Source organism: Lampetra planeri, chromosome 2 (genome assembly GCF_965212315.1).
Source record: "Lampetra planeri chromosome 2, kcLamPlan1.2.h2, whole genome shotgun sequence".
In the NCBI taxonomy this organism is placed as follows: Eukaryota; Metazoa; Chordata; class Hyperoartia; order Petromyzontiformes; family Petromyzontidae; genus Lampetra; species Lampetra planeri.
This window is the reverse complement of record NC_136108.1, coordinates 24,310,781-24,331,490: the sequence shown is the minus strand read 5'-3', so window position 1 is coordinate 24,331,490 and position 20,710 is coordinate 24,310,781. Positions and strand designations below refer to the sequence as shown.

The 20,710-nt window shown below is 48.7% G+C and overlaps 1 protein-coding gene across 7 annotated transcripts in view; it reads right to left on the bottom strand.

Annotated features, from left to right (window-relative positions):
- The window catches only part of LOC144730536 (protein 4.1-like), a 70,146-nt gene extending 50,214 nt beyond the window's left edge, over nucleotides 1–19,932 (bottom strand). For all 7 annotated transcript variants that reach the window (XM_078611253.1, XM_078611256.1, XM_078611254.1 and 4 more), the window contains exons 1-4: nucleotides 19,272–19,932; nucleotides 18,229–18,498; nucleotides 3,817–3,921; nucleotides 1,871–1,913 (exon numbers count right to left, since the gene is read on the bottom strand). In XM_078611253.1, the coding sequence (XP_078467379.1) occupies nucleotides 1,871–1,913; nucleotides 3,817–3,921; nucleotides 18,229–18,498; nucleotides 19,272–19,784 (931 nt within the window). In that variant the 5' untranslated portion in view covers nucleotides 19,785–19,932. The remainder of the gene's footprint in view (nucleotides 1–1,870; nucleotides 1,914–3,816; nucleotides 3,922–18,228; nucleotides 18,499–19,271) is intronic.
- Between the last annotated feature and the right edge of the window lie 778 nt (nucleotides 19,933–20,710).

Here is a 20,710-nt window from a genome sequence, read left to right as displayed (position 1 = left end):
ATGTTGCTATAACCATTCAATTCTTGTTTATGATTCGTTCGGTTAAGTCACGTCTAAAGATAAAATAATAAATTAAATTAAATAATAGAATACGACGTTTCGATTGCAACACAAGCAATCATCATCAGGTATAATGAAATAGCGACATAAAATCTAACCAGAAAACTATAGACAGACATATTAGCAGACAGATATCACCAAGATACATAGAGAGAGCAACACAGGTAACATTAAGATTGAACCACTTCTACGGGGAAGTTTTAAACTTATCTTCTTTTTTCTCTCTCTCTGACTACTTGTTCTCTCTGCCTGTGTCCTCTCTTTGGAATGTTCACACTTAAATTCTAACTTAGCAATCTTTGAAATACGTAATCAACCAGGCTATGCGTTAATTGTGTGTTGACCGACCCTCTGTGTTGTATTACATTACATTTCGATATTTTACTAGGTTATTTAATTTTAGTGTGTCCTTCTCCTGATTTTGAGGCTTGCTTGCCGTGTCATCGCACTTGCAGCACCACGTTTTGTTGTCCACTCATTGATATGCTAATTTTTTCTCTAACCCCCCTCCCTCTCTCTGCGTCCGCCCTCCTCTGTCTATTTAAGGCCACCCCACAGAAACGACCACCTCTCTCTGTTACCTGTGTTGCTCTCTCTATGTATATTGGTGATATCTGTCTGCTAATATGTCTGTCTATAGTTTTCTGGTTAGATTTTATGTCGCTATTTCATTATACCTGATGATGATTGCTTGTGTTGCAATCGAAACGTCGTATTCTATTATTTAATTTAATTTATTATTTTATCTTTAGACGTGACTTAACCGAAAGAACCAAATAATAATTCCTGCAGTCACGAAAGTTCTAAAATTAAGATTCTTGTTTATGATTTAGCTGCTTAAAATAACTAATTTCTATCTATAAAAAAAGTAAAAAATTGTCTGTTTGTCGGTTTGTGGCTTTGTGTGCGTTCGCGCGCTCGCAAAGGATTTGGCTCAGGTACCACGCCGTAAGCCCCGCCGTGAGCAAGCGCTATTCCTTTTTCACATCCGTTAACTTTTAATAAGTATAATTAGCGATTTAGTGCGATTTTTTTGCGCTATTTGCGCTATCTCTTTATTTATTGTTTATGAAGCGTGCACGACCATACCAACTCACGCGCCTTTGGTGGGGGGGACGGCCCATGCCAAGTCGCACGCCTTCGGTGGGAGTGAGGGGGACATTTTCTTTCGTGTTAAAAATGCTTTAAAAATTCACTAAACGCTGATCTTAAATCTTCACTGTGTGATGTCCCCCCCACCCTGATGCATGCAGTTACTAATATATACAGTCGCTAGATGTTACCACTATAGGCCGTAGATATTACTGCAGAGCGGCCGGGGAGATCATGGCTGGGGGCGGGGGGTCAGGGGAAGCAGCCCAACCCCAGCCTGCCACCTCGGCCGGCTGGACAATCTAGGCGAGGCTCTGCACGTCACTAGGCCTCATCACGCCACTCTGTCAGGTGAGTACTTTGTGCTATAGAGTCGATAAATACTGCTCTAAAGTCGGCATGTACTGCTGTAGTGATAGCAGGTACCACCACGGTCGGTATGCAACGCCGGGTATATAAACTAGTTTCATATAAAAGTTTGATGCGAACATTGATATTTAACATAAGACTAGAGTGTAAATACTCGAAAAAATGTAGAGCAAATAAATAATAAACACATATCAATTGTGTAAAAAACATTTGCATTTTAAGTTGAACCTACAGTCATTCCTCTGCAGAGCTTACAATGGATGAATATTGCACACTCGTGATAACCTAGGTTATGAGAGCTACGCGTTTATACATTTGAGGTACAAAGTGTGACACATGTCATACTTACGCATCAGCTGTTTCTTAATTTCTTTAATGGGATCCAGCCAATTCTGAAAAAAAATACGTGAAAATGTGAAATCCGTAGAGACAGAATACTAACTGTCGACACCGTCAATGTAATTATTGCCCTGGATTGCAAACTGTTAGATTTTTTCTGACAGATTTCCAACCATGCACCTTAAACACATCATCTGCACATGATCTGCGCATGTGTAGTGACTGTGATTGACACTGTGTGGTGCCGGGCTTACGAAGCTACAGCGGATAATGTGTTGTCATTATGGGCAGCCCGGTTACGGGGAGTAGTACCAGCCCTAGCAGGGCTTGGGTGAGCGCTGGTCAGCGCGAAGGCACCGCAAGCAGTGTGTGGTGCGGGCTCCCGGTGAGAGAGCGAGAGGGAGCGTCAGCCAGCCAGGGTTACGTTGGGGCATGATACACTGGTTGACCTGCTGATACGTAACTGGATGATATTGGTGGACAGGGGCCGCTGGGCGGTCACGTGGTCTAAAAGAGCTCTCGGGAACCTTCGAGACAGAGCTCGAGAGATCTGGAAGGTGGGCGGGGCGAAGGGCGCAGCAAGCCCCAGCCCAGGGGCATATAACGGGGGTCCCGTGAAGAGCTCGAGGTCTTCATGTCCTGGTGTGAAGAAGATCCACGTTGGGGAGAAGAAGCCTCTAGCCACGCGGTCCAGGACCCAGCTTGTGGTCCGGGCCGGGATAGCGAACTGTGTCTAGTTCTGCCGTAGCGTGGTTAGATGTGCATTCCAAACCCGAGTGTAGATTGTGTAATGTTGTGTTCAGTTGCGGAATAGTGTTGCTCCCAAGATAAAGTCTGCGACTCAGTTGGACTACACATGTAGTGAACGCAGCACGAACGAGAAAATATTTTTTTTCTCGTGAAAATTCATTATTCTTGAGTTAACGGTCTCCGAGTGAGGCTCAAGCAACACCGGGCAAGCGTGGCGAGCTGCTCCTCTGTACTTGGTGGGATTTCCACGCATTTCTCAATGCAAGTGGGGGTTTCACAACACGTCGCGCCATCAGTTGCCGACTGCCGATGTTGCCCCAAAGGGTTCCCGGCACTAAGCGGCCCTCAACGACAACAAAATGCAGCTTTGGTGATCTGCGCTGAAAGAAATCGCGTTTCTCTTCTCCTAACCATGAATGGAACCACATCCACATTCATTGCGAGTCGCAGCCATGGACACCCATCAAGCATGACACTTCACACTGGGAGATATGGCAGTACATTCTCGTGCTCCTATAATGCGGCAATAGTAATTGTTGCGTTCCTGAAGAACACCGCGTTGCGGAAAAATCGCCTTATCATAAATTATATATAATTTAGGGTAGAAATCACAGTCCGCGATAACACGTGAGATGCGTTCACAGGCTGAACAGAGACTGAGGCGCGTGGGTAGCATCTAGAAGCATCCAACAGCATCCCACCTTGTGTGATGCTACACCGAGGCTACCGTACGACCGCTTATTCCTACTCGTGCGACGTAGTTCCGTTCGATGGCTCGCGTAATATCCAATTCGCATCCGCGTTATAAAAAAAGTGTTCCCTAATACATTTATCGCGTTATATCATATCTAATTTGCACGATTTAAACGACGCAGTGTTATAGGAGAGCACACTTTAATTGCTAATGCGCTCCGATCATAATTCTCACGTAGCTACGAAGCGACGGTCTGCTTCAAGTTTCACGGTGGATCGAATTCCCTCGCATGTCTCTGCGAGCTTCACGGTCATCCTGGTTGTCTCAAATTTAGTGTGACAAGAAGGAGGATCAAGACATCACCCCGCTCAAAGAGCCACTGACGCCGCAGCACCTCGCCAAATGCGTTCATGCCAACGATGCTGCGAGCCTGCCGGCTGCCTCCGCGCAGTCCCAAAGGGAAGGTGGAAGCGAGGCGAATGTGTGCACATGTAAAAAAACGCCGCCGTCACCTTCTGATCCGAGGCATCCTTGTAGGTGAGGGAAAAATAGTCCCTCTCCAGAAGGTTTAGATGCTCACACACCCTGTGGAATAGCTCGTGTCCTTTTGCATGTCTCTGCGAAGAGGGGAAATACAGCATGACGTACGCGTACCATCAATCACCATGACATATGCGTACCAGCACTCACCAAGACATACGCATCACCATGTCATACACGTACCAGCAATCACCATGATATACGCGTACCAGCAATCACCAAGACATACGCATCACCATGTCATACGCGTACCAGCAATCACCATGACAAACATGTACCAACAATCACCAAGACATACATGTGTAGTGACATCTCGGGATATCACTGTGTAGTGCCGGCGCTAGAGAGGCATGGCATGCGGTGTATTGACATCGCAGATACCACTATGGTGTGGGTGTAGTATCGGCCCTAGAGGGGCTCGGTCAGCGCTGATTGATAGCGCTGGATGGCATCACGCTTGGCGTGCAGTGCCAGTTCTACAGGATAGGGTGTGGGAGTGCCGGCCGTAGGAAAGGGGTTACTAAAGGCCATGGCACTCTGGTTGACCAGAGAGGACACATGACCAGTTAAGTCTACAAAGGGTCCCTGAGTGGGGGCTAGGGGTGGTCACGTGGTTGGGGTCCAGATCCTGCTCGAGGATTCTGGAAGGTGGCATGGCCAAGGGCGGAGCCAGCCATGCCGCAGAGAATATAAGCCGGGTCCCCCAGAGGGGCTGGCATTGTTGTTAATCCTGAAGAAACCTTCGTCTACGTTCAACGGTCTACCGAGTCTCCAACACTTGGACCTGGACCCGAGCTGTGGTCCGGTCCGTTGTAGCTAGTTACGTTGTAATTAGCGTAGTTAGCCTGGTGGTCACCACCACAGGTTGTTATTCTGTTAAGGGGCAGTTACCCCATGTGTTGGTGTTAAATAAATGTGTTGCCTCCAAGAGTACGTCTGCGACTCAGTTTAACTCACTACACGTGTACCAGCAATCACCATGACATACGCGTACCAGCAATCACCATCACGTTCATAAGCGTACCATCAATCACCATCACATACCATACCATCACGTACGTGTATCACCAATCACCATCACATACGCGTACCATCACCATGATATACCTGTACCATTAATCACCATCACCAGCACATACGCGTACCATCACATACACGTACCATCAATCCCCATCACAAACGTATACCATCAATCACTATCACATAAAGCGACCAGTTTATTAAAAATATTAACAGGTTATTTTTATTTGTACTGTCACTTAGAGGAAAGGAAGATTTATCAATTTACTGGACAGGTGGATTGGGTTGGGTAGTGGGTGGCTTGTGGGGAGCGGTAGTGTAGTGGTTAGCGCTACGCTGTGCTACGAACCCGGTGACCCGGGTTCGATTCCCGCTCAAATGAGTACCTGGTGCGGTGTGTAAACATCACCACTGGGGAGACAAAGGCGGCTGGGTGTGGTGTTGGTACATTCACCCCCTTGTGTGCTGTGCCGTTCTTCATAGGTGCTACTCGCTAACAGAACTTGCCCCAACAGTCTGTTCAGGCTACATGGGGGATCTTTGTCTTTGTAGTCGGTGACTATGAGCACTGTCTGAAGTGTCACGCAAAATAATCTATGAGCGTCATTGTAAAAAATATAGTCACGAGTCAAGAATGTAAATGTATGTATATGTAGAGACGTAAATAGCGTCTCTATGGCGTATAAGCCGACGACAACCACAACTGGTGAATGAGTGCGCACGTACCTCTCGATGGGGCCGATGGAGACGTGATGGAGAAGCAGGCCCTACAGAGCAGGGCCCCGTCGCAGAGAGAGAAAAGGGACGTGCCGACACGAAGTAGTGAAGGGGGCCCGGAAACGGGGGCCCGGAGGACATGTGACGCTGGCTCCGGTTCCGTCATGAGAGACCGAGGAAGGGGCGTGGCCAGAGGTGGAGTAAGGCCACACTCGAGAGGATAAGAGGGACGGAGGCGGAGCGATCGTGGTTGTCTGGCGGGAAGAGCTTACCGTGCGGCGTTGCTTCGGGGGTCTTGGAGCGTCGGTCGTCGGGGGACCCTTTGGGGTTCTAGAATAACCATGAGTATTGTTAACCCGAAGCCCTGTTAAGTTGTTAATAAATCGTGGTGCCTCCAGACTTCTGTGTGTGCCTCATGAGACACACACTACATCTGATGCCAGAAGTAAAAATATTTTATAGCTAGGTGATAGCGTAGGCTTAAAATATACACGAGAAGAAGACAACCTACCAGGGATTCTTCAGAGGAAGAAGACGAAGAGGGGGTGATCCCCCAGACAGCCCCGGTAGAGGCGGCCCCGTTGGAATGTTTGGGCCTGCGGAGCAGCGGAAGGAACGTGACCTCGCCACGCCACCAGCAGCGGGGGAGAGACAAGTGGGCGCGTGGCCAGCGCTTGGCCAACCTACTGTCCACTTCGGCAGTACTCGTCGCGGAGATGGACCTGCACGAGCCGGCTGAACGAGTCGGAGGACCGGAGCCGCGAGGCGAAGACTTCGCCGTTGCTACGTCTCGCGCGCGGGAAACGTGGGAAGCGCAGCCTACACAAGAGGCCGCCATTTTGAGCAGTGCGCGGGACGTGGTTCCTGCCATCGCGAGTGTCCCGCCAAAAATGCAAACGGAGGGTCCTGCTCTGAAGAGGCGCCTTCCCTTTGTCGCGGCAGGCGGAGATTGGGTGTTAGATGACGCTGCCTTGGGAGCATTCTACTCCATTCCAGCCGAGGATTGGGTGACGTTGGCGCAAGCTCTTCAACAGATGGCGGGGATTTTCGACCCGCCATCTAACATGAGCCATAAGTTTGCTGCACGGAGATGAGAAGAAGTCGAGATGCCTCTTGTCTTCGGCAGGGCGCTTATCTCGCTGGCCCAGGCAGCGTACCCAAAAATGGACAAGGACGGCCTTGACGCACTGGTCTTGGATCACATGCTGGGGCTGGCCCAGGAGCTTGATGTTGTGCTGCCTGCCTCCGACGACTTGACGTTGCTGAGAGTCACAAGGTGCCTCCAGGCCCACCTCAACATCAAGCGCCGCTTGAAGGTGGTGGCGTGCACGTGTCCTGCTGAAGATGCAGCAGCTTCTGATGAGGTCGAGTCCTCCCAGGCCTTCGCGTCGCTCAACATCAGCGGATGGAGGAAAGCCGACATGGGGCGGAGGGACGACCGTGATCAACGGACGGAGGCCTCCTCCAGCCTCGGATCATCCCCCGTCGTGTGTTTCAAGTGTGGCCTTCTGGGCCACATCTCCAATGGTTCTCCCGACCGTGGGAGAACCTCCAGGACGTCGTCATCCTTCGGCCGACCCTCTCCCACTCCGCGAGTCGTGCTGCACCACACACCCGGCCCTCGCACTCACCTCATTCATCCGGTTCATGCGTCTGCCTTGATTCGCGTGTGGGGCCGTGCGCTCGGGGTGCGGGGCGGCTATTTTGGAAATTGGCGCCGATGGATGGCCAAGGCGACCTGGTCAGAGGTCAGCATTGGGCCAACGCATCGTGGCCACGGCATTCTCGGCCGTCATTGACACTGTGCAAGGGATAGAGGTGCGGATGCTATTTTACACGGGAACATCCGCTACCATCATATCTGAAATGATTTTTGACTGCTTACCTGCTAAATCAGCTACCCTCCATCCGGTTGATGTCCCGTGCTTTGCGGCAAATGGCGATTTATTTGGGAATTATGGGGCTACCATAGCCATTGGCGATATTTAAATAACCGGCCCGATATTAGTTTCCAAATCGTTGGCCGTGCCTTGCCTGCTTGGAACGAATTTTCTAGGAAAAATGCCCCTCAAGATCCTCATTGACCAGGGGTGCCTGGAATTGCCGTCCGGCTGTAGAATGGCCTTTTTGCCCTCCCCCACTCGACTGTGTCAAGTAAACGCCATGATCCCAGCACTCGTGTGGGAAACAGTTAAAATTCCCCCTGGAGCACAAATGCTGGTGCCTTTGCGCCTCAGGAGGCAACTCAATGGGGATGCTACCAAGGGAGGTGTTCTTCTAACACCATCCAACAAAGTGAGCCGTGGCCTTACGTTGGTCGGGGCCCAAACTATCATCAAAAATGACCAGCAGCCTTTCATTCAAATTTTAAACCCTGGTCTTGGACCCACTGTCAAACAGGCGGGCACGGTCCTAGCTCACACATCGCCAGCAGATGGCAGGGTGGTAATGACGGACCCCGTCAAGATGGTCACTGCTGCGGAGCGGGGTGAGAGTTGCGACTATGCGTGGGTGGACGCACTCTGTGCCGAAAGCCCTGACTTGTCAGAGGTGCAGAGATCCGCATTGCGTGCGCTCATTAAGGAATTTTCGGACATCTTCAGAAAATCCAAATACGACATTGGCTGCACGTCGTTGGTACACCATCATATCAACACAGGCAATGCGGCCCCCTTTCGTCAGAACCCGTACAGGCTGAGCCCAACTGAGAAGAAGCATGTTCGCCATGCAGTTGGGGAGATCCTAGCCGCGGATATTATCGCCCCTTCCAACAGTCCGTGGGGGGCTCCAATTGTTCTTGTCAAAAAGCAGGATGGCACCTTGAGGTTTTGTGCATTTACGAAAGTTAAATAAGGTATCTGTTGCCGATGCGTACCCACTTCCTCGGATGGATCATTCCCTGGATGCCCTGTCTGGGCGCGGTTCTTTTCTACCCTTTCCGGATTTTGGCAGTTGCCCTTAGATGAGAGTTCCAAACCTAAAACGGCATTTCGAACTCCCCAGGGCTTGTTTGTGTTTAATTGCCTTCCCATGGGACTCCATTCCAGCCCAGCCACATTCCAACGGCTTATGGAATTGGTTTTGGCAGGGCTCCAGTGGGATTCGTGCCTCATCTATCTTGATGACGTCATTGTCTTTGTATGTACATTCGAGGAGCACCTACTATGGTTGCAGGCCGTCTTTCTAAAAATGCAGGCAGCCAATTTTAAATTCAAGCCGCAAAAATGCCATTTTCTGCAGAGGTCGGTCCGATATCTGGGCCACATTGTGAGTGAATCCGAATAGTGACGGACCCCGACAAAACGGCATGTGTGCGTACGTGGCCGACCCCCAAGACGGTGGGTAAAATGCGAAGTTTGTCAGGTTTGCCTCCTATTACCGTCGATTTGTGCCCGGCTTTGCGACTATTGCAAAACCACTGCATTTCCTTACTGCCAAAGGCCAGAAATTTTGTTTGGGAATGGAGGAGGGGGCGGCGTTTGTCACGCTGTGGGAGGGTTTGGTGAAAGCTCTTCCTCTCCGCTATCCCGACTTCTCCCGACCTTTTCTCCTTGACATGAACGCCAGCGCCACTGGGATTGGTGCCGTGCTGTCCCAGGTTGTTGACGGGGTGGAAAAGGTCGTGGCTTATGGGAGTCGGGTGTTATCCCCTGTGGAACAGCGGTATTGTGTAACGCGATGAGAATTGTTGGCCATTGTCTATTTTGTCCAAGAATATCGTCCGTACCTCTATGGGAGGGTGTTTGAGGTGCAGTCGGATCACGCGGCCCTTCAGTACGCACTGCAGGTTGAACAACTGTCCGGGCAGCTCTCGCGGTGGCTAGAGGTCCTTCAGGACTATACTTTTAAAGTGTCGTACAGAAAAGGTGTTCGCCATAATAATGCGGACGCTCTCTCGAGACTGCCACCTCGAGACTCATGCGTGTGCCTCACGGGTGCGGGATGCTGCAAAACCCCTGCTGGGGAGTTGCCTCAGGCTATGGCGGCGTCTATGGACGTTCTGCCTACGGATACGGTCGGCCTCATGCATGACGAATGGGGGTGACTCCAGATGGAGGATGCCTCCCTACTCAAACTGCGGCGCCATGTCGGTAAGGCAGAGAGTCGGGGTAACAGACGAGTTTCGCCGGTGATCCTTGATGGGGGCTTGCTGATGAGATTGGACGAGAAATCCCATCGATACGCCATTGTGGTGCCATTTGTTCTGTGGGGAAAGGTTATACGTGCGGAGCACGAGCGGTTAATGCACCTTGATATCGAAAAGACATTGCCTACTCTAAAAATTCACTTTTTATGGCTGGGCATGGCCGACGCCATTTATAACGTGCTACAGGATTGCACAGAATGCGCTCACAGCAAACCTCCAATGAGAGCGGATCGCCCACCGCTGAAATCCATCTGCGTTTCGCTCGATGTTCTCGGTCCGTTCCCCACCACTCCACGGCGGAATAAATATGTATCGGTGGGGGTGGAGTATTTGTCGCGTTGGCCAATGGCCTGGCCGCTACCAAACCAATCAGCTGAAACCATCACGAATGCGTTCCTTCATGGCTACGTATGGGATAAAGGCGCCCCTGAACGTCTCTTGATGGACCACGGCAAAAAAAATTCGTCCAAGCTGTTAAAAGATGTTTGCGAGCATTTGGGTACCAAGAAAGTGCGCACATCGCCTTATCACCCCCAGACAAACAGTATGGTGGAGAGGTTACACAGAACCCTGACCTAGATGTTTTGCCAATGTGTCAATGAAGCCCAGTCAGACTGGGACTGTTCTGGGCGTGCTCGCCGCATATAGTTCCACCCCGCATGCTTCTATTGGGTTTTCCCCATTTTATTTAATGTATGGAAGGGAGCGTGACCCACGAATTGATGTGCAGCTCAAGCCACTGGAAAATTATCCAAAGATATTGAACCCCATGCGTCTTACCCTATAGCGTTTGGCAGAAGCTAGGGAGGCGTCTTGGGGGAACTCAGCCTTGCGACAGGTGGCCAACGAACGGCTCGTCAAGCCCTGCCAGTCCACAACTATAAGCACACCAGGGGACAAGGCGTGGCTCCACTGCCCCCATGTCCCAATGGGTACCTCCCCGAAATTACACAAACTATGGCAGGGCCCGGTCAAATTGGTGGAGGTGAGGAGTCCGCAGTGCGTGCGGATTCAGTGTGGTCACTGCTGCTGGTTTGTGTACCCGTCGCGGCTAAAACTTTTTTCCACCTGCCGTTAGTCTTTCATCTCCACTTCCTGAGGGTGTCTGGTCAGTCTGATGAGCTGGGGCGCGCGTCGGCTGACGTCCTTCCTCAGGACAGTTCTATTGTTCCGCCCACAGGGTCCAAGTGCCTATCGCCCCCAATGTCACCGGTAGTGCCGGCCCAGGGTGGACGGGGGTGAACGGGGGAGTCCGGAGCCGCCATCGCCCGACCCCCCACTGCTTGGGAGGTGCAGTGCTCATTGAGTCATCTTCCGACTGTTCCCGGAACCTCCAGGGGGCCCGGCATCGAGGACTCGGGCAAGGACTGCTCGATTTAAATGACCATCCTCTGGCGTCTAAGTGCACCTACACCCGTGGTCCACGGGCGCTGCTCGAGCCAGATGGGTCAATGGCTGACCCGGGCTCATCTAGTGCTCAGGTACGGCGTTACATATGCCGGGGGTAGTGGGCTGTCCGGGGGGTGGGTTGGCAATTGTAAATAGTTGCAGTTTTCTTATTTTTTCCTTTCCCTCCAACTCTTCTTCTCCCTGGTCCTATATATAGTGTGAACAGATTGTTCTCTGCAAGCCATCTGGCTACCATGAGAGATTCGTTCATGAGGCGATCCGCATATACAAACATAGACAATTTCAACCGAGAAGATGGTTTCTGGCTCAGCAATCATTGGAAGGACGTAATAAACCATTTCGGATCTTAACTGATTGTGTTTACGGTGACTTTCAGACCGCAGTCCACTCACTGGCATTGACTATATATCTTGTATTCTCCGCAGGGAATAGATTCTTTGCTCCGCTGCAAGTCTCCTACCACCACTCTCCTATTGACATATTTCGTTGCTTCCTCTTAGTATCTTTCACGCGACGGTCAATGGTATAGTGTATAGCAGATTGTATAATAATAAATAGTATAAAATTGTAATGTTTAATACAATGTATAAGGTAATATATAGTATCGTAATTGTATAGTGAATATACAGCAGTGTGATATACAGTAGGGTGGGTAGACTAATACATAGTGTAATATTACAATGTATAGTCGAAGGTATAGGGTGGTGTATAGTAATACAGTATATAATTTACAGGGAGGAACAATGTTCCACACTGCCCACCAGGGATTATTTAGCTGTCTGTCTGTCTGTTTGTCTGTCGTACATAATATATAATACACACAGCTCTTTGATTGGTGGAGACCTTACAAACAGCTCTTTGATTGGTGGAGACCTACTGCCGGGTACGGAGAGGGGAGGTGCCTAAGGGAGGAGGGTCAGGGGAGGGGCCTAAGGAAGGGGGGAGTCAGGTAAACAGCTCTTTGATTGGTGGAGACCTACTGCCGGGTACGGAGAGGGGAGGTGCCTAAGGGAGGAGGGTCAGGGGAGGGGCCTAAGGAAGGGGGGAGTCAGGAGAGGGGCCTGAGGGGGGGGGGCCAGGGGAGGGGCCTGAGGGGGGGGGTCAGGAGAGGGGCCTGAGGGGGGGGGGGGTCAGGGGAGGGGCCTGAGGGGGGGGGGGTCAGCGGAGGGGCCTGAGGGAGGGGGGGTCAGGGGAGGGGCTTAAGGATATGGGGGGGGGGGGGTGCTCAGGGGAGGGGCCTAACAGAAGGGGGGTTAGGGGAGGGGCCTAAGGGAAGGGGGGTCAGGGGAGGGGCCTGAGGATATGGGGGGGGGGTGGTCAGGGGAGGGGCCTAAGGGAAAGGGGGTCAGGGGAGGGGCCTAAGGGGGGAGGGGCCTAAGGGGGGAGGGGCCTAAGGGAGGGGGGGGGGGCGATAGTTCAGGGGGCTGTCTGCCTGGCTACCTAAAGTCAAGTTATCTTGTATACATACAGGTAGGAACAACAGGTTCCACACTGCCCACCAGGGATTATTTGTCTGTCTGTCATGCACGAATGCGCTGTCCAACCAAGTTCCTACCTGCCCACTCCGAAGGAACGTGTTAATGTTGGGTTTGTCTGGCAGTATATAGTACGGGGTAGACCCGTGTGATGTAAGAGAAAAAAGTTTACCTGGAAGCATATATTTTTTGCGACATAGAATTGTAATGTATTACTTACTGTTAGTAGCTCAGCTTATTGGAGAGTATATTTAGTATACTGATGATACTATGTAGTTTATACTTTAGTTTTTTACGTGGTGGTTTAGTTACTGCAGCTACATACTATTAACATTCCTTCCCTTTATTAATGCTACCCCTATCCCCTCCCTTTGATGCTGCTAATCCTGCATAATGCACGGGCATAATATGACTTTGAAACCCCCCGCCCACCTCCTACGCATTTCACAAGTAGTACTAATCCCATATTTGCATTTCCCATAAATATGCTAAATTCCTCTTGATATGCAAATTATTTTGTCAAGGCGCTCTTCCCCCTCCAACCCAGCTTAAATATATGCTCCAAGCCTGGGGTGTTTCATTCAGACGCTGTCTTCCCGACAGACGGCTGCTTGCGTTGTGGCCGAAACATCGTGAGAATTATTTAATGTTTTATTTTTATTATTTTATTATTTCCCTTCTACGTGACTTTACCGAAAGAACCAAGAAGAAGAAAAAAAGTGTAAATATCGTTTTATTTCTCATTCGGGATTATTTATTGTTGTTGCTGTTCTGTTGCATTAAAAGTTGGAGGCCCACACGTTGTGTGGGTTATATGTCGGTCAGCCGAGGCGGCTGAGTTTCATAAAGGGGGGGGGGGTGATGTAGAGATGTAAATAGTGTCTCTACGGCTTATAAGCTGACTACAACCACAACTGGTGAATTAGTGCGCACGCACCTCTCGATGGGGCCGACGGAGACGTGATGGAGAAGCAGGCCCTACAGAGCAGGGCCCCGTCGCAGAGAGAGAGAAGGGACGTGCTGACACGTAGTAGTGAAGGGGGCCCGGAAACAGGGGCCTGGAGGACATGTGATGCTGGCTCCAGTTCCGTCGCAAGAGACCGAGGAAGGGGCGTGGCCGGAGGCGGAGCGAGGCCACGCTCGAGAGGCTAAGAGGGACTGAGGCGGAGTGATCGTGGTTGTCTGGCAGAAAGAGCTTACCGTGCGGTGTTCCTTCGGGGGTCTTGGAGCGTCGGTTATCGGGGACCCCTTTGGGGGTCTAGAATAACCCCGAGTATTGTTAACCCGTAGCCCTGTTAAGTTGTTAATAAATCGTGGTGCCTCCAGACTACTGTGTGTGCCTCGTGAGACACACACTACATATACAATGCAGAATATAATCGGAGAATAATACAAACAAGGGGAATGTAAATAACAAAACAAATCGGCAGGCAATATGCCCTCTTCACATATCCGTCCCTCCACCTACAAATATAAGTATGTTCACACATTCCATCAATCACACTGCCTTCTGGTAGTGCATCATTTCTGCAGCATTGGTTCAACACAAGCGAGTTCTGGACCGGTTTTGGCATTCAGTGTTTCATCAGCAGACTTGCTTGTGTGGCACATTAGGAATGGATCACTCTTTTAATTATGTCCTTGTGCAGCAAGGGAGTAAAGTGTGGTTCTGTGAAAGTCCTGATGTGCTGTGCAGTGCATCAATGCATGTGTGTACAGCAGCATGTGATGACTGAGTTGGGCCTGTAGGTGGCTGGCAGGGTTAATTAATAACAGCACGTGTAAACCAGCCACATGGGTAATGGCGACTCGGAAGAATTGCTGCATGTAACACGTGCTGTTGCATTTTACAGGTAAATGACCCAAAGGTTGTTTTTGATCGTTATATAAATGTTCTAGACTTGTTCTAGACTTTAAGCTTGGCTTTGAATTGTTCGTTTGTGATATATGCAATTAGAGGCGTTTTAGCACTGTGCATTGTAAAGGGATGACGCACTGTAATTAGTTACTGTCATTGTAATTCTCTAACTCTAATACTGTTTAGTCTATAACCATGCCCATGTACCCAGAGTATGACTACTTGCAATGCTATTGAGAATAGAACACATGTAAAGTAGTAAGCTGTACAATGGTGATATACAGTACGTATACTGTACACATACAGTACATATAATGGGTGTAAGATACCGATATAAGTGGATGGGATAGATAGACATACAGCTTAGGATTAAAGTAATATTCGAATAGTGATGCGCAAATCTGATTGTCAAAGACAAAGATGGTTTATCAGTAGTAGAATTGGGTTTAAGAGAAAGGGTTAATGAATAACCGCACGTGTAAACCAGCCACATGGTTAATGGCGACTCGGAAGAATTGCTGCGTGTAACACGTGCTGTTGCATTTAACAGAGTGACGGTGCTGTTCTTCACAATATTAATATTAACCACAATAAATAAATTTGCTTGCCCTCGATTTGGAGCACCTGCCCACGTCCTTCATTTCGAGTGTGCAACACTTGAACCCAATGCATGTGAACTGCCAGAAGATTCGAGGCAAAGACCCCCCCCTCTCTGTCATGGGTCCGAGTTCAACGCATAACTCGATAATAAACAACGCAGAATAATAATAATTAGCGTCGTTGTGAAGACACGGATGAGGCAACAAATACAAAGTTTAATTCACGCAGAAATTCGCTTTCGTTCATCGAAAAGCGTCCACAATTTGTCAATTGCGTTCACGCGACATTTTGTGAGGTGAACCGAGGGATACCTGTACCGGTTGACTGGTCGTGTCCTCGTTAGGATGTCGTCAATATTCACTGCTGCCATACGACTCTGCACGCACGTTGCGCTTGGTACTAAATCACTGTGATGTGTGTCTGTATGTTGAACTTCTTTCGCACCGCACGTAAGCCAACCGTGCTAATCGGACGTGATAACTGCACCCTGACTGTGAAAACCAACATGCAAAGCACCCTCAAAATAAAAGGCCATATCACGGGTTTGTGCCCTGGTAATATCCCTTCTCTTTACAACACCCTGCTTTTTCCGCAAAGACGATTTGTGTTTGCCCAGTTACAGCACGTAATGGTATTTACAAGGCTGTAATTATAATATTCAAATATGCTCAAAATATCCCCCCCAATACATTGCTATAAAAATGTTTTGCTATGCTATGTAAATAAAAACAACAATTTTCTGAACCTTGGCCACAATAGCTGGACTTGTCTTCTTTTAAATCAATGCATAGATTTCTGTTTATCTGATTGTGGTTATGGTTGTACTTTATTAATCCCTAATCTCTGCCATTACATACAATTAAACAAGAAATGGTAAAAAAGTAAAAAACAGAACAATGTAATACAATACACCATTAGACATTATTGTAAAAAATAAATAAAAACTCCATCCCAAGTGTTAGTGAATTTTTTTTATATTTTAGGCAGGAAATTAGTTTTCAAATTTAGATTTGTTTCTGGGTTGGGACCCCCCAGACACCCTGGAAGATTTGGTCCGCCCCAATGTTGACTCCATGGCTACGGCCTTGGTATTTATATAACTTTTTTAGTTTCTAAAATAAGTAATATTTACAAAAACTTTTCTTTAAAACACGCTTTAATGAAATATACCGTACTATTAATGGAAGAACTCCACGACTCCAGGAAGTGGCCCCGAAGCTAGCCATAACGTAAGGGACCGTCGCGAATTACAGCCAACGTCAGTTTAGCGTGGACAATTACACCCAAGCCGAAACATAACATAAAAAATTATGTTTTAAAATATATGTTTTGTATTTTTTTATGATAGAATATAGTATTGTCATCAGTATGACATAAGTATACCAAGTTTGCAGTCGATACCACATTGGGAAGTGGGTAAAAATTGAGTTACAAGATTTGAGGATACAACAACAGACAGTGAGTTTAAAAAAGCGTGTAATAGAAAAAACAACAAATAAAGGTTGAAAACTTTACCAATCAAACAAAAGTCAGAAGCCAAGTACAAAGTGTCCACTCCAAGTCCTACAGTAGCACTGGAGTATCCAGTAGATACTCAAGCGATTCGCTGACGTTGCTGCTGGTGCATTAATAGTGGCGCATAACACAAATCCAGACACTCGGCTTACTAACACAATTCGTTCCTGAGAGCCGTTCGTAAGTGGAATGGCTCGTAAGTCAGAACACTTCAATGCACCATTTAAATGCCCATGTGGTCAGTGTTATGAAATGTGTTACGGTTCAATGAAAAGGGAAGCATTGTTACACTCATAATTTCCAATAAATATTGTACACTTGCATGTAACACGTTTTAAGTGAATGTTATTTTTTCAATATTTCATGGAAGCTGGTTCGTAAGTTGGGTATTCGTAAGTCGAGGACAGCCTGTAAGAGGAAACGACTCCACACACAATAACAACGCCATGTGTGGCAATCAAAAGGAAAAATTATATAAGGGGTGACGCTTTCGGGCATGGTGCAAAACGTCCCCTCCAGTATATGTATATTTTAAGGCCACACCTCGAGTACGTGCTCATAGGGAAGAGCGTGGACTTTCGGAAAATGTGAGGACACTTTCCTGGACGACCACTTCATCTCGACTCAACCCCCCCCCCCCCATCCACGCCCTGAAGCTGAAGACAGTGGACAAAATGTGTCTGTATTTATGTTGGACTTCTTCCGCAACGTACGTAGCCAACCATGCTAATTGGCGGTGCGGGACAAAACACATTTCCATTTATTCTTCTTCACGAACCTGCTTCCATTACTCTCTTAAAACAATCCCCATATCTTCTCCCCTAGCCCATCATCATCCAGCTACGACCCCTTTCACTATCCCAACCCCTATCACTACCCCAAACCCTATCACTACCCCAACTGCTATCACTATCCCTATCACTACCCCTAACACTATCCCTTCTCCTATCACTCTTTCGCGAATGCTTTTACACATGACTGTCATACAGTTAGAGCACCAAATATAAAAAAAATACATATGCTTGTTAATGTTATATCACTACTTCTATCACTACCCCTACCACAATCACTACCCCAACCCCTATCACTACCCCAATCACTACTACAACCCCTATCACTACCCCTAATCCTATGGCGACCACTATCACTACCCCAATCACTTCATCAACCCCTACCCCAACCCTTCTTTAACCCCTCCCACCTGTCCTCCTAACTGTCATCATAACTACACCACCACTTTTTTCTTAACAACCCCACTCTATATTTTAACCATCAATTTTTTTTTACAAACGCCCAAAATGCATGCAAAAACGACCCCAATAAAACTCATTTTTCGGAAGTGACCTGGCCATCACAAATGATAGCTCAACGAAGTGGCTTATCATCATCACGTGGAAATGTAGAGCAGCCAAATACTCTAAACGTGTGATGTCGATTCTAAATGTGGAAGAAAAAACCGGAGTTACCTGGAGAAAAATCCACGCGACCACTGGGAAAGAGAGAGAGAAACAGGCAAACTCCAAATATACAACAAGCATCAGGGTCGGGATTGAAGCCACGACCTCCTGCATACCGGGCGAGGTAGTTAACATCTCCTAGCCACCGCGGCTACTTGGGAGCACGCACTTAGCGTGGCACTCACCGGCAATTTGCATGCGAACTGTGTGCCGTCGAGGAGCAGCACCGAGCATTCCACCTCCTTCACCCTGCGGCTCCTAGAGACGCCGCTTAGCGTAGCCAGTTCCAAGCTCGGCGGCGCCACCCCCTCCACCGCGCCAGCCTCGCCGGCCTCCTCCTTGGCGGCCTCCTCAGCTGTGGCCTCCTTGGCGGCCTCCTCGGCATCTCCTCCTCCTCCTGCCACCACCGCCGCCGGCTGCTCCCCTCCGCTGGGCTCCGTGTCGTGGGTCGCCACCTGTTGCAGGACGCACGCGTCGTGTGATCCCCCGGGCGACGCTCACACGGACGACGAGAGCGGACGACGAGAGCGGCCTCACCTCGCAATGTCTTCCCGCATCCACGCACTCTCAGCAACAACAACAAAAACTATTAATTCACACAAAACGTAGAGACATCATTCGTGTAACTATAACGTAGGTTGTGGGGTTTTTTTCCAAGCACAGGTGTTGCCTCGATTTACGAACGTTCAGTTTTACGGAATTTCGCGTGAACCCAATTGACAAATTGTAGACACTTTGATTAACGAAATCAAATTCCGCACAAACGAAATTTTAAAACGGCCACGTGTCGTGAGATCATCAAACGAGAAGCCACCCGAGAGGCTGTGGCGTCGTCATCTGCGATAGCGTCACGGTGTCCTTGCAGTGCAGTAGCACTGCCTCTACATTGCCTTTACACTCATTGCAACATGCAGCAGATCTTTTGGTGAGTTCCCTGACAAGGTTACTTATTTTAGTTTTAAATTCATCATAATTCGATCGTTTTAATATTTATATTCTTTATTGTTATTTTTGTATTGTGTAAGTTGGAATGACTGTCCGAGACACATCCATAATTTTTCGTATTTAATTAATAGGAGCCTTTCCGATTTACAAAATTTAGTTTTTACGGTAATTTTTTTGAAGAACTGCATCCCTTTTGTAGATCGAGGGATACCCCCGTATAGCGTATTGCAGCAACATGAGCGATCCCACTTAGATGTGTGACAGCTTTGCAGGGTCCACTTACTGCGTCAGCCAAGTCAAACCTGGCGAGCGTAGCCACCGCCTTCTCCTTCTGCTCCTGCAGCTGCTCCTGCAGCTTTCCGGGGGCTCTCTTGGCACTCTCCTGAAGCTGCGGAACGATCCTCTTCGGGGTTGCCTCTTCTGTCACGTCATTCTTCTCCAGTTCTCCTTCAACCTCCTTCTCAGCTGACTTAACTTCTTCATCTTTTCCGTCCGCGTTCACCTCCGCCTGCTGCAGCTCGCTCCCCCTGCGTAACTTGTCCGCACCTCGTTTGCCGCCTGCGGATGACGATCTTGTCTGTTTGAACCAAGACGGCAGGAACCTGGAGAACCCCTTTGCGCCGCCCTTGTCCTTCTTCCCGGAGGAGGGAGACTCCGCTCGCTTGTCCCGAGGGCTCTCTTCAGCGCCTTTCTCCTGCCCGGCGAGGCCCCCTTGCTCAATCTGAAGCTGCTCCGTGACATTCTGAGCGGTGGCCGTCGCCTCCTCGCCGACCTTGACGGAAACGTTTTCCGTCATTTCCTCGTCGTTTTCCTAACGACAAGGAAATTTTAAATTTGTTCAGAGTTTAAAAAAAAGTGTTTTATTTGAAGACACCCATGTTGCCGATACGCCAGCACATGTGCGTTGTCTTCGCAATCGGGACCGACTGGCAACGCTCAGCGTCATTTCGACACTTGCCTTACGCAACCGTGGAGCCGTCAATTTTTCCGTTTGAACCGTCCAATTTTGAAATGTTTGTACGTAGTATCCGAACACCGCCCACTGCTGCAAAAGCTCGACGCAAATTTTAATCGCACGCGTACTCTTTTTGTTAAATAGCAAGTTAATCGATCGAGGCCGATCGGCAACTATTTTTTTTACTTTTGTGGAGGGGTAACTAAATTGACTATTTTTGCTATTTCATTCTAATATGGTTCTGTGTCTATGGAAGAATGGGATTCAGCCGTACAAGACATGGCACACATTACACAAGACTTGCAATGCTGCTGGCCTTAGGGACTCACTCGTATGGGACACAAACCACATTTACTTTGTTACAGGCTGCCAATTCTTAGTCGATCGTGTGAGGATGCACCTTATACCATTAATACCATAATACAAACTGGAGCTATGCCCTTTTAAATCTATCATTGAAAACTTTTTTTTTTTAGAACTGCATTTTGTGTTTAGTTTTACAGGTTTTTTTGGTTAGATCACGTAAATATCTAAATGTGTCGTTAAACCCGCCACCACCCGACACAGCCAATTAGTCAGGTTTGTTACGTAAACAGAACATGCCAATTGGCCTTGCTCTCCAACACACAGGTGTGCTGTACTAGTGTAGGACTTGAGTTATAGCGCGCCACGCATTCTCTTCCACTGTTGCTATGCGAGCGAGCAGAGTACAGTGGGGTGTATGTGAGGACACGGTTGTTGTTGTGGCATTAGGTGAGAGGGTCGTT